At 34.3% G+C, this 15197-nt stretch overlaps 1 protein-coding gene across 20 annotated transcripts in view; it reads right to left on the reverse strand.

Moving 5' to 3' along the window:
* Positions 1 to 15197, reverse strand: part of LOC118263928 (teneurin-a) — a 330884-nt gene that overhangs the window by 252192 nt on the left and 63495 nt on the right. For all 20 annotated transcript variants that reach the window (XM_050705299.1, XM_050705300.1, XM_050705283.1 and 17 more), the window contains exon 3: positions 9337 to 9592. In XM_050705299.1, the coding sequence (XP_050561256.1) occupies positions 9337 to 9574 (238 nt within the window). In that variant the 5' untranslated portion in view covers positions 9575 to 9592. The remainder of the gene's footprint in view (positions 1 to 9336; positions 9593 to 15197) is intronic.

Below are 15197 nucleotides of genomic sequence, written 5' to 3' on the forward strand. Positions count from 1 at the left end.
AAGTCAATAAATTCAACCGCTAGACCACAACGACAGACAAATAAAACAGTACAATCAAAGCAGTAAAATCCAAGACAAAACGTTCATAAGTCACAAACAAGATGGCCATTCCATTGAGGTCATAGCACGTCAGTGCTGTTATTGTCTTACTCACACTTGAGTGGCATGCCGGCGGCACACAAAGGTGGCCTACACAGGCTTAATTGAATAAACCTAACTGCTTGTGATTCAGGGAAGGTAATATCAGGTGCCTCCCTCGCTTTTGAAAAACAATAACCGTGGAACATTGCGCGGAAACCTTTATACAAAAGAGAGTCGCTCAATGAAGTTGCACGCCGAAGAATTTCCATGCAATAACGGGGCATAGCCTCGGCGAGGATTCTTGTGGAGCGCGGCCGGAGATATTGCGTACTTACTGGGCTTGCCTCTAATAACACCGCCGATACCGTTTGTGTAAGGAGAAAAATACGAAATGAAATGGAAACTACCAGACGCCTTATGGTTTCCAATCTCGACTAACATTACACAAAGGTAGGAGCTATTTCGCATTTTAATATTCTATGAAGATTGAGAATAAATCGTCAAATTTTCGTATAACGGAGGCAATCAGGGTTTCTGAGGAAACGAGAGAAAATTTCCTGGATTTATATTTTTGTTATTTTATGTTTTTATAGCGAATAAATGAACGTTAATGTTGTTTACTTGCGTTACTCTAGTGCAATGGACGATAATGTTGTTTACTTGCGTTACTCTAGTGCATTTTCTGTCTTCCTCATTACTACTGTAAAATTTGCTTTACCACGCTTTTAAAGCTAATCTTTTTCGGTGAAATGATCGTAACTTATAAATGTTACTTCTATGTATATTCTCAGTAATATTATTATATATAGAAACACATATATCAGTCATCCATATTTCCTAGAAGCCGTGAGTAAATGTAAATGTACATCCTTCCAAATATTTAATTGGTTCCACGTAATGGAGCGAGTTCTATGGATGTGCTACTGAGAAATTTTGAAGGATTCATATTTAATTTCAAAATATTAATTCGTGAGAATAGTGCCAAAGTTTTGAACGTGTCGGGGTTAATAATAAACTAATGAAAATGTTATCTATAAATACGTCTTCTCTAATAACCTATCTACGCATTTTACATTATCTGCAGTAAAAATAAGCTAAGAAACATATTGATACCTTAACAATAAATGCATAACACACAGTAAGTACGTAAATACGTAAGTACAGCGTAGTAATGTGAACACATTCACAGTTGACAAGGCACGAGTCGACGTCTCAGCGACCCAAACTTGGCCGTGCCTAGCCCGCCCTTGGCTGCTCCTTAAGAATTCTCAAGCCTTTAGCTCCTCTATCTACTTACTAATTTAATTAATATTATTCACTCCGTCAGACATAGTCCGTATGTCGGCTTTCAGACGATGAATAGATCTCGCATATTTGCAGAGCTGTATACAAAATCACTCAACCCGAAATTAATCAAAACCGCTTGATTGCGCACGAAAAATGCTTAGCAGTTTAGTTTACATATTTTTTTCCATCCACAAATCAGCATAAAATTAGGACTCGTGAAACATGTTGTAAATCTTTTTGGTGACACGCAACGCATAGCAATTTGTTATCGTTATTAATTTTAACATGCCTTTTTATAAAACGAGTGAAAATACGTCGTCATATTTGACTTTTTTGTACAATAGCGGGAAGTGGAAACAGCAATTAACCCATCACTAACAGCGGTAGTAGACAGACACATCGATTACCAAATTCGGAAAATGCATTTATGATGCGACGTAGCCGAGCATTAAAGCTCTGCAAATAGCATCACGCGGCGAGACTAATCACATTAGTGCCCATCGCAAAGGTAATGCTGGTAACAACCTAAAAAGCCGCCATTTGCATGTCAGAGCGGACCTCAGGAACTCGCACTACACTGCAACGTAAATTATTCACTCTCATATGAATCTCATATTGGAGATGGATACTAAACTTTGTACTCAACGTTAGTTATAAATAAAAGATTTCCTCGGAACAAAACAAATTTGAAATTCTCATAGAATGGACTTTTGGAAAATGTTTATGTAATAGCTATGCTGAGCTGTTTATGTACATACAGCTGAAGAGCTACTGAGAAAAAATAACGTGGGTGAATATATTATTGCTATTTTTGAATACCTTTATTGGACGGACAACTACAGAAAGGTTTAAATTCCTTTTTGGCCATAACGGCAAGCTGTTTAATTTTATTTTATTTCATGGGCTATTAAAAGTACGTGAACAATAGAGGGAAACACAATGAACAAAGAGTTAAATGAACGTGTACGTGCATTTGTATGATCGAATGAACAATCAGGTTTGAAGAGCTACTATTGTACCAATTCACACAATTTTCTCACCTGAATTTCTCGTTTACTCATGTCGAAATAAATATTATAGATCGTCTTAATTGTGAAATATTTTGGTGAATAAAAAAAAATGTTTTGCAAACTGTTTGTGAAATTGATATTGTTGTGAGAAATAATTAGTAATTTTTCAGAAAAGATAAAATTCTCAATGTGACTTTAATTTAGAAAAACACGCGAACAAAAATGTACTAAAGGTCCTTTGTGAATTTATTTATGCCTTAGATTTAAGTATTATCTAAATATGTGATATTAATGTTTTATACTTTATAGATAGGTAATAAAGTTTACCTAATGCTACTAACTACATTACACTACAAGATTGTAAACAACAAAATACCTACACTGTGGTATATACTTATATTTATTTAACACCACTCTTAGGTAGGTATATCCAAACCGTCAAAACAATGAACTTGAATGATCCTACATTTATTCATACACTAAGCTAAAAAAAGCTTAATATTTCACAGCGATAAATATCTTAAAATCTGTTGAATATTGCTCAGTTTTATTCATGCATTATTTATGTATTCAGATATGTCATAAATCCGAAAACTTTATTTGAAAACGCATGCAAGTGAAGAGATTTTATGAAATAAGTCATGTCCAAAGTTAGTGAAATGGATAAATAATATTTATACTTTAATCTATTCGAAATTTAACGCATTAAGTATAAATAAATTAAATGGAAACTAAACAGATAAATGACAATTACGACTAAAGTAAAAAAAGTAATGGGTTGCTTGATAAAGCCTGATTAATTTTATGTGTAGAATCGAAATCTAGACAGGTGAATAAATTATCCACATACTACTCGTGAGCAGTTGCTTACATATGCTTGCTTTCATAGTTATGAAACAAAAAGCGACGTACAAAACATTCCATAAAAAAAAACATCATTTAATTGCATATAATCGAGCACATTACTATTAAAAATTAAATAGTAGCAACCACGCCCGTACCTCTGAAACGCAACGCTTTATCAACAGACGAGCTACAATTGTCGAAACTAATATGTAGCATACGGGCGCTATATACAGGCTGTTATACGGCATCATCCAATTAAGTGCATATTTACACCCCGTATGAGCACCTAACATTATTGCCATGCAGTTTGCACGTGATATCGCCTGTACGCCAATTCGATGTAAAGATATGTAGCCATGTTCTCGATACTCCGACTATTGAGCTCTCGATGAATACCTAACTACGTACTGTATACGCCGATTTTCTATTACGTATGTTGGTTAACTGAGATATTATATTGATATTGGAGGTGTTCTAAGGATATATTATAACCTAACTGTTTGCTAGTTCTATTATAAATGTGAGAATGCTATTAGCAAACATTGTTAACATTATTAGACAATTTCGAATACAAACTACAGATCAAACTCAACCGGGATATCAAACAAATATCTATTGAGTAAAATAAGAATTTAATGACTCGTTACTATAGATGACTAAAAAATAGATCAGTAAATAAGTACACCGTTTTTATATTATAGTTTGAATATTTGTTCAGCTAATCTATCACTTAATAATGTATTTTACCTGTGTAACCAAATTAGGTTTAACGGCAACCATATTATACCTAAGCCTAATCAAATGTTTTAATTAATGCAATAATAAACCACTAAAGTATACAATGTCATTATTGTGGCAGCTTAAACTAAACGCTAATAACCACAATTTGAAACTGTATTTATTTTAATGAGGGATAATTCACTAGTCTGGTTCGAAAACATGTAGAAAAACATATTTTTTACCTATAATATGAACGTAGCAGGTGGTATTCTTTATAAAGATAAATTATATAAATCACTACGAACTCATTTCTAGACTAATTTAGGTAATCTAGTATTTGAAAGTCAGTATGAAAATATGTACGCAATAACAAAAACCCTTTTCACTGATTTATCCAACATATTAGCTACTTAATTAAAAAATATCCCTTATTATATTAAATTTATTGAAATAGAAGAGAGAGATTTATCCAATATGTGTACTCGTAGCACGTTCAGCGCATATTTCCATAATTTCATGAAACGTCGCTTGATATCTCAATAAAACCCGAACAATATTTAACGTACGTAAGTATCTAGTCTCAAATCACCAATAGCATTATTTTTCCAATAAATCTCTTGTCATCGGGAATTTAATAAAATCTTTTATTGAATAATGGGTGCCCACTTGATGCTTCGAAAGCTCTGTATATTGGAAACGAGGTACTAGGCTTTCATTCACTCTTTGCACCCTCAAATAAACGTATATATGTACCTCTATGTAAGATATAAAATTGGTTATATATATATATCTATCTCCCTTCCACTAATCTTATTACACTAATCCAATATAAACTTCAACTTTAAGAGCAGATCTTAAAATAAAACAGATGCTAAATGCATAAAACCTACGTAAGATGAAAATAGAAGAAAAAGAAGTATGAAATGTTATTTAACGCAGACACAACCCAAAATATTATTTTTTAATAGAATTGCCATCGAAATTTTGTTTACCGCCTCTATTTTTAAAGTTAGGTAATACCTTCTAGTAAGTCTGAAAAATGCCGCATCAAAATCGATTCAGCTAAACGCGAGATAATCACGCAGAATCATACATACATACAGGTCAAAATAAAAACCTCCTTTTTTTGAAATCGGTTAAAAATATAACCCAACTTATATTTAACAACAACTTCTATTCTTGTTACTAATCAACGTAGTTTTATACTTGAATTAATTTACCAACAACCAACTATAAATTGTAATTACGTAGATATTTTGAGATCAACTTTATCTCGTAATTTCTTCTTCGTCTAAATAAACCCTTTGTCTATTTTAGGGCGCGTCTCCACCAGAGATGTGCTATGTAGCTATGCTATGAAGATGTAGTAGCTAAACTGTGAAACTATATGATGGTTTCGACTGGCACTAAACTATGTAGCTGTGCGAGTAAGATGTGCTATGAAGATGCGCCGCCGCAAAGTAACTGTGTGAGGAAGATGCACGAATATGCGATGTATCGATAGTAGAGAAACAATCCATAGCACGCATTAATAGCACACATTCATAGCACGCAACTATCCATATAAAAAAACATAGCTTAGCTGAGGCCGTTTTCAACATTGCTAACTTACCTATCAATATGATTGGTGGAAGCCATACGCATCCACAGCAACGTAGCATAGCACATCTTTGGTGGAAAAGCAACCTTAAGCTTAAAAGAAAACCTTTGTAGACAAACTTTATCGCGGATTAACAAGCGGAATTGTTTAAAAAAACGCCCCGAAAAATTACGTTCTTAATTTTTTTTACAGAAACCAAATCCCTTTTGGGAGATCAGAATTACAAAAGGACACACCCAGACTCAGGATACCTTAATATCTAGGTACCAAAGAGTAAGTACTTGAGTACCGTACTAAAATAGATAAATCGATATCAGGTAAATCTAGATACGTCTTTGATTCCAGACATTTAAGTTTAATATTGAACTAGCTTGTTATTTTAGTATGAAAGGGCCTACGCATTCCGTTTAAGGATTAGCTAGAAGAGTGTTTATTTAAAACTTAAAAAGATTTTTCATTTTAGCGAATAAATGACATTTACAGTTTAGTGTGATCTAAGTAAAACATTTAAAAACAAACGATTGACTCATTAGTCTCGTAACCATGACGACTAAGCAACAGGTCTTTTGTTTTATTTCCCACAATTTTAGATTTCTGATCAATGTATAAGTTATTACAACAAGCGATAATTACCCTTATTACACAGCCCTAATAATAAATTACGAATCAAGCATATTTCAGTTAAAATATCTATAGCTTTAATATCACCAGTACCTTCGCAAATCGTATCCAAAATCAAGATATACCTTATCACCTATCTACATCAAAAACGGAACAAACTCAACAGAATACAAGCTCAAGCATTTCAAAGGAAACCGATTCCAAAACATCTTAGAATAGAGCACAAAAACTTGATAAACATCTATATAGGAGAAACATTAAAGGATAGGTTTAAATAAACTTTACTACAGTGAGGTCAAAAAGATAACGCTATCGTTGTCTTTATGTAATATGTAAGGTAAAATAAACCTAAAGGTAATATCTAAAGCCGCAATAAAATGAACCTTTATGATAATATTGTACGCCATGTTAGGTAAATACAGTCGTGTATGCCGCGGAAATATGAAACTACGTAGAACTAACTCAAGATTTAGTATTGGTTGTACAGTGTACCTGTTTGTGTGCTAAACTACCTTACTGAGCTTCCAACTTGTATTATGTTGTAGCTCAAAACTAATGTGCTTAGTTCATGTGCTATTTATTTATATAAAGCCCGTTATTAGATTATTATATGCTTATGCTTTACAAGTAGATATTACAAGACCATATCATTATTAGTTCGCAAACTAATTCCATAATTTGTCGATAATAGATAGGTTGTAACTTAAAGAAGTAATACACGTATAAATAGTACTGAAGCAACGTAATCCAGTTCAGACATGAATAATTGAACATGTCTAGACTTCATAAATTTGGTACCTATCATGATGTAGAGATGGACAGATCATATCGTCGGATACAGGTTGATTTATAAATAAGTACACCTATGTTTTACTTGTAACTACTAAACCAACCAGGTAATGCAAATGATACTTACAAATGTACATATATCTACTGAAATGACCTATTTCTAGTATTATACAAATACAATATTTTATACCCAAAACAAATGTGTTTGTATAACCTTTTTTATACGTATATTAATGTACGTAAACTGTGTCCAGTGTAAATATGCAACATAAAATTCAAATCAATACAAAGCTTAGACCAACGACTAGCATTTATTCTCATCGAAGCGACACACGAATTTTCGTCATAAGCTCCATCTAGTAAGCCTTTATCAGTTTTAGCTATTCAAAAATCACCTTTATTGTCCTAGTAATAAAGTGCTATGAGTCGTTACACACGTGAATCGTTTCACAAGGGTTATTATCGTGACTGAAGCTTTGTTAATCCTTTCTATTGAGTAGCAATCGATACGTAGGATTCGTGCATGACAATGTAATATAGGGCTTTAAAAATGTTTTGAAAAATAGGATTTGAACACCTGAGCTTAGGCTACCCAGTAACTAATTAGTTGAAATTCTAACGTTAACGTTCAATTATTGTTAAATGTAATAAGTTTAAACATTATTAGTTTCATTGCAACGTCACGCTTCATATCCCCGAAGAGGTAGGCAGAGGCGCACCTGCACATTACGGTAACACACGTAAAGCCACTGTACTTAAAGCTACTACACTTTTCACCATTTGTGTTATAAGTCCAATGTATTATAGGGTGAGCCTATTGTCATATACTGGGCACAATTCTAGACTCCGTGCTATTACTGAAAAATTTTCGTAAAACCAAAAAAACCCGAGCAATTGTTTGAATCTAACCAGAGACTAGGTACCTACCATGATGTCATCTTTGAAAATAACTAACATGAAAATCATGTCAAAATAAAATTAACTTTCACGAACAAAGTGTTTACAATGCCTTCTTCCATTTCTATATCATTTAATTTTGAGAATAGTACAAAAGTAGATATTTTAACCACTTTAAATAAACTCTCTCTTACCCTCTTCCCAATTGTTTAAAATTACGTTTAACATTAAACAATATTTCACTAAAGCACGGTAATAAACTTTGCAATTCTAACTAAGTAAACCGTCTAAATACAACAAACAACTGCTTGGAGTAGGGCAAGCATAGGTCTTTGATCAACAAACTTTCCCCACTGACTTCTAAAACTTCCCATGTACTTATCTCCAAATGTTGCAGCCAAGTCTTCCCTATGCTTCGTCCCGTGTTCGATTCCCAACCGAACTTTGTTGTCACGTTAAGTTATCTTTGCACGTGACTTGTTTGTCATTGAAGAAAATCTGTTTTAGTTTTATGATTTTCTCAAAAATTACTATATGACGTCATATCTAATTAAAAATGGTATTTGAATAAGTATAGTTTCAGTTAATTAACTGAACAATTCAAAATGTATCTAAATGCATATACATATACATGCTAAACTTTTTAGTTCAGACTGTTTTAATACTCTTGACTCAAAAATACATTTCTCTAAACGAAACCAAAATAAAATTACTTCAGCTACAGAAACTTGAATGTAAAAATATCAGTAAGGCAAACAGAAACTCGGCTGTGCATCTGTATGACTTCATTAAATCCTTAGTTTGTGTCACAGACGGACGGAGCGGAGGCTGCGTTGGGTTTACGTGTAAAGTTTTCCTCATAAGCTCACCGCAGGGCGCTCCCCTATCAATTGCCGTGATCCCGTGCCCCCGCGCACCTCCCCCCCCCCCCTACACTGCCCAAGCAAGCCCCACTAATGATTCCACTTGTTAGGGCTCAGCACGGACCTTCGCCCGTGTCACTTGGTGAATAACAAATTCCTGGCTGATCCCACTTTGCCACCAGAACTTACAAACGTACGTCATAATATGAAGTTTGAGTGTCCCATTGTCAGGTTTCTGTTGCTGAAGTTGTCTTTAATTTGTCAACAAGTTTCGTCACACTTTATTTCATTTTTTAATAAGTTTGTCGCAATAGACTAAAATAATGGTTGGACATCTTAATTAGGTATTCATGAGATTGTACACATTCAAAATATGAAGTCAATAGAAGCAGATAGACCTAAAAAATACAAGTAGATAAAACTAAACTAAAAGTTACAATATTCCAAAAACATTTTCAATTTCACTCTCACTAATAATTCTTAAGTGAAAAAGCGTTTGAACTGAACATGAATATTAAAAACACAACACATGCTCCGTAGGAACATAAATTCCAGTTTTAATCTGCCAGACTCATACTCGGCTGACATTCAATATCAGAGATTAATTACATGCAAAACTTACTGTCGAACTGTTGCGTGGCTTGTGCGAGGAGTGAGGCGAATACTCTGTCGGCGAGGGGTGGGGGCTGCGGAGGGCGGTCGTCGTCGCTGCTGCTGTACCGGTCGCCGCCCCACTCCAGGGAGCGCTGGCGCCGCACGCCGCCGGGCCCGCTCGGCGCGCTCGGCAGCCCGCCCGACAGCCCGCTCAGCGAGCCCGCCTTAGCCCGCCGACCTGGCCGCTCCATCCTCGACGTGCTCATATCATTGTGTCACCACATCTATGGACAAACGAAGTCATATAGTCTTAGACTGCACGGTTGGTGCGGTGGCTGGGCAACTGGCTGCCGCGCAACGGGTAGCGGGTTCGATTCCCGCACGGAACAACTCTTTGTGTGATCCACAAATTGTTGTTTCGGGTCTGGTTGTCATGTGTATGTGAACTTGTATGTTTGTAAACGCACCCACGACACAGGAGAAAATCCTAGTGTGAGGCTACGTTTTAAAAAAATATAATATATATATATATATTTACAAACTACCTCATAAGTCAAGTGAAGCAATTCAATTTTCAGTTCAGGTGACTATACGTTACATAGTATCCCTATAAAAAGGCGCATTGTCGTGACAACATACACTTTAATCTATTTAAAGTGTTGAATATCACATAGCAATCACAAAGTTACTTTAAAGGGAAAGTTAGTATGTAACTTTCACAATCAACTTAATGGCATCATAAGAATTGAACCCAGTAGTAGAAATATGGATTGTTTACGGTTCTGTTTATACATAAGTACTCAAACCCACTTACAACCGTACTCAGTAATAAGCAGGTACATTCGTTCATCATACTGTATAGAAAACTTTTCCCACAAAGCAAATAAAATGGCCCTGCCAAGAATGAAAAACGATTTACAATCCAAAAAGTTTAGCACTCGTTAATTCGAGATCTACCACTGCCCGCTGAAACATAAGCCCTTGCTCAAACAAAAGAAATCGACACGATATTTTATCAAAGCAGTTACAGCGTCGTGAACGGAAAAGAACAACTGTAATAAAGAGCCTACAAGTCGTTTGGTTAGCGACCCTACATAAATAGGAAGTTTGCGCCAGAGGGCGTGCGTGTTGGAGCCCTAATCCAGTGGATTGCGCCGCGGTGTCGCCCGCGTACCGCGCCTTCCAACATCATTTCTCGTATTGACTTAATTTGTACAAGCTCAGTTCTACTGGCCGGCGACAATTTAAAATACATTTTCATTGTTGCATCGAGCAAACTGAATGTAACCCTCAATTATATTGCAAGACTAAACAAACAATCAACAGATGCTTGTATAGGTACATACCGACATATTTATGAGGAGGCTTATATCGCCAGGAAACTAGTCGCCTTCAATGGTAATAAATACAATAACGCAACACTAATCCATAATAATGTCTCTGATACGAGGAAAATGCGTGAAACTATATTTGTGGGGACTGTGCTGTGAAATTAATTGGATTATGGTAAAGGTAGTTTCACCTTGAAAGCTTTTGTGTATTGGAGATTTTATGTATCGAAGTTAAGTGCCTTCACGGTACGTTTAGTTTGTCTTGTCTAATTTAGCAAAATTAATTCAGTACCTATTACGACAGGTGTGACCTCTGTGCATCTACAAAGAGCGTTAGTTCATTACCCTATTGGAAAAATCATGGCGACTAGTATTTTTTCATCGTATCAGTAATTTTCCTTACACAGGTATGTGTAAAGACAGACTTTGATGCTAAATCTACGAACTCACGGAGGGTTTAAAAGTATTTCAAGTGAGTTATAAAATATGTACTTCGTAGTAGCAAAGAGTGCAAAATATACAAAATGTAAACTATGTACCTAATGGTCTCTATAAATTAAGTATTTTCGACATTAAACTCGCCATATTTCCATCGAACTAAACAACCCTTCTACCCACAGGAAACAACAGAAGTTATAAACAAAATTCACAACCAAAATAAGTATTTACAAATCCTCAATTATCATCAAGGAATTATTTATTTTGTTCCCTTAACGATAAGATACTAAATCTAATGAGTTTTCGTTTAATGTAAATACGAAGTAAGCATTGTATTTAAGGCGGGCAATTGTTAAGGTTTACTGCACTCATTTCTCATTTCGTATCGGCAGAATAAACAGAGGCGGTTTCATTATAGATTCGCCGACATTCCACAGAGATACGAATTGTTTAGACATTATTGAGATTTAATAAAAATTCTTTAGCAAAACTTTATGTCAAGAATTCATGTTTATGGTTAGTTCAAAACCTAAAATATGAAGATTAAGATGTTTTATAGTAATCTGAATGTATTTGGAATATTATTAAAGTATCAACCCTAGACAAAAGTGGGCATAAATTGTTTATGACTTTATCATACAAAGGCGTAGAGTGTAATAAATTTAATATCGCGTAGTAGAAATAAAACTACGAATTACTTTATACACCGAAACAGAGTTTCAAGTGTTCGAAAAATCACGAACTCCAAAGAAAAACTTTACAAACAAAAAATAGAAAAGTATTTCTTAATTCAATCCGCACTTTACCTTAGTAAATACAAGAGAAGCCATTATTAGATTAGCTCTCATTACATTTCCATCTTAATTCTATTTGGCCGTGTTTACTGATTACTTTTTCTATCGTGCTATTAATTAAAGATTAATTAATGAGTCCTGTCTGCTGCGCCGTGGTTCGTCGTCTACCGCCTGATGGACCGCTCGGTTTAATATAAAGTAGGCTGTTGTTTACTCGGCTGTGTCGCAACTCACAGCGTTAATAAATACCAGCTTCCCTTCAGACAAGTCTGTTCTCTCTTTTTATTCAATATTTACTTTTATTGTGACGGGATTATTGGACTTTTTTAAATTTATTACTTTTTATTTAGAGGTTGAAATGACGGTCTACCTAATGTTGGGAAGGAAAATGGTTCCGGGTTTATTAATTTACTTGAATTATTATGTTTTTTTGTATTTTAAAAAGAATATTTTATTGCACATTCTTGTTATTGAATTGTGCAAGGGAAAATAATCCTTGTAAACAAACAATTTCATAGCATCAATCATAATATTCCAATAAAATGTTGTTTGTATTGCTATTACATTCTGTTTGAAGTATCCTTGCAGTTTATTTCTCGATACAAACTAATATCCTGTTGCAAATACATTATTTGATTTTATTGAGAATTTCATTTTAAACCGATTGAATTTTCATGCGAATGTGTAAACATCGTTTTTCAAGTTCAATCCTTTGAATTTGAAATGGCATTAGTCTCAAAATTATTGAGTTACTCTTGCATGGTTGCACCTTTTGTTGTACGAGTAAAATGCCTTATAAAGGGGATTGACCAACTTGTATGGGACTTTGGCTATTTTTGAACAAGCACTTCAGCTAATAATATATGTTTGATTTATTAGTTCATATCAGTAAGAATGAAGATACAAACTTAGTTTTGTATCAAGATTTATATTTAGATATTTTTTTACATTTTATTGAAACTGGTTATGCATGAAATAAAACATTTTTTTCTATTAAATTGCATTATTAATCCGATTCATATGTAATTAAAATATGGTCAAGGAACTCGGCAGGTGGATTAATAATTTTCTAGTACCTTGCTCAGCTTAAAAACCAAATAATAGTTATTATATGTGCACATCAACCTACTGTTCTATGACCCACCATGCAGTTGCAGCAATAATGTTTTATGGCTGTCCTGCCTTTAGTGTTATTTTCATATAATATATATATACAAAATATGTTTTCCTACTAATGTGTCTACTTTGTATTTTCCCACGCAATAAATTGGAGTTTCAACACTCACAATGCAAAAGAACAAAGCGAATAATATCTGTCATTTTGACGAAAAACACAACAGATTGACAGCAGATTGGCAGCACTAAAGTCAAATTCAAAGCCAACTACTACAAATACTTGGTCTTATCATAACAAATACCAATATAAATCGATTTTTTTAAAGTACAAATTGATACAAAGTTATTAGCGTCAGACATTTACTAAAATATAAATAAAATTATTGGTAAATTACATTTTTGTTGAGCAGCCTGTTCAAAAATAGCCAGATTTGGACAATCTCCTTTTGGGGATTTCAGTAAAGTGTTATTTATCAAGGATTAAATACATATAAGTTATAACAGACACCTCGATTGTTGTCTCGAATCTTCAAATTCTTCTGCCAGTAGGTATCTATAAACTTTCCGTTCAGTAGAGAAACTCTTTTAAACCACATTGATTAGAAGATATTTTTTAAACCTGACTTTACACTATCACATGAGATAAGATTGCTTAAAAAATACTGTTCCCAAAATAAAAACCAAACGAATTCGACTTAAAACTATTCCACTATCACCTAACCGCACGGAACGCGATTGTGTAAACAGCTAGAAACATTGGACGAGCACATTTAATACTTACTTAGTGACTGTTAAACCGAAAATTATTAAGGTCAAGTTATCTATTGCAGAGGCCAGGTGTAAAACCCAGATAACAGTTAAACCCTTCAGGAATTTTATGTTTGGCCCTCACCTTCCTTGTTTTCACGGGCTATCAAACTGGAAGGGGCCCCCCCCCTTACCGACCCATTTCTTCTCCCAAATTTCCAATACGTGGGTTTATTGTTTTGTTTTTTGAGAAACTTTTTACTTATACCATGCTTGTATGGGTTTTAAAACAGGGAAATGTTGGTAAGTTTCAAATAATATAAAAAGTTTGTGTAGGTAAGCAAGTTTGAAATATATTATGTAATTGTATTATTGGATATTCAGGGGTCGTAAAAAGTATAGGTGCGTGTTGTTCTATAGGAATGGTTTTCGAATTTGTTTAATTAATAAATCTATCTTTTTTGTATTAGTTTAGTGGCAATGACTGTCACTACAAAACACAAGATCTCAATTTTGATCACCGTGGTTTTTTTAATTTTCATATTATGTAATTCATCATACATCTTACAACAAAAACAAGGTGCATATTAAATACATTTCCGTGTACCTCTTTGAAGATCATAATAATATAATATTAATCCTCGACAATGATATCGCACGTTTTATTTCAACAAAATGCACGTACGTTTTGCACTTGATCGGCTTTCCCATTCATCATTTCCGGGCGATAGCAACATTAAGCCGATGACACGCGTATGATGTCCATTGGCGGAACATAATAGTAGCTAGCTAGTGGTATTTTAAGGCAAGCTTATAAATATAGAACCTTATTTTTTAATACCAACCAAAAAATATTTTAAAATTTAATGTTTAGTTTCGTTTTGTAAGGCAAGGTACGATTTAAGAGACAGGCTTAAAAAAACTATGTACTATTGTAAATACATGGAACCATTGTAGTATGTTCTGTAATACTCTACAGTCTACAGTCGCTGCTACAATTCACCCCCAAGACCTAAACGATAAGACATTCCACCAACCATAACACATCACAATATTTTCATAAGCACGACCCGCTTACATAATTTCTGCATGCATTCAAAATGCTTAAACATCTTTCAGCGGAGTCAGCATGTCGTTCTATAAATAAAATATATTAGAAATAATGTTGTAACATGGATTGCGGTTCCCGTCACGTATAAAATAAGCGTTGGACCAATGGGGAGCAAGACAAGCATGTGAATTACTGGCTGTACGAGGCTACACTATTAAAACTGCATTTTGAACTGACCTTCTTTAGTCTCACTTTGCATAGTCGTGTACAAACTTAGTAAATTAACCACCGACCAGGCCTGAGATCATAATCTTCCATGATTAACATTTAACGCCTTAAACTCATGAAGTTGTTACACTTATGACCCACTTCTGTATGCGTGGTGACAACGAAACTTTAGGGGATGTCTAGT

The sequence above is a fragment of the Spodoptera frugiperda genome, chromosome 27 (assembly GCF_023101765.2).
Source record: "Spodoptera frugiperda isolate SF20-4 chromosome 27, AGI-APGP_CSIRO_Sfru_2.0, whole genome shotgun sequence".
Classification (NCBI taxonomy): Eukaryota; Metazoa; Arthropoda; class Insecta; order Lepidoptera; family Noctuidae; genus Spodoptera; species Spodoptera frugiperda.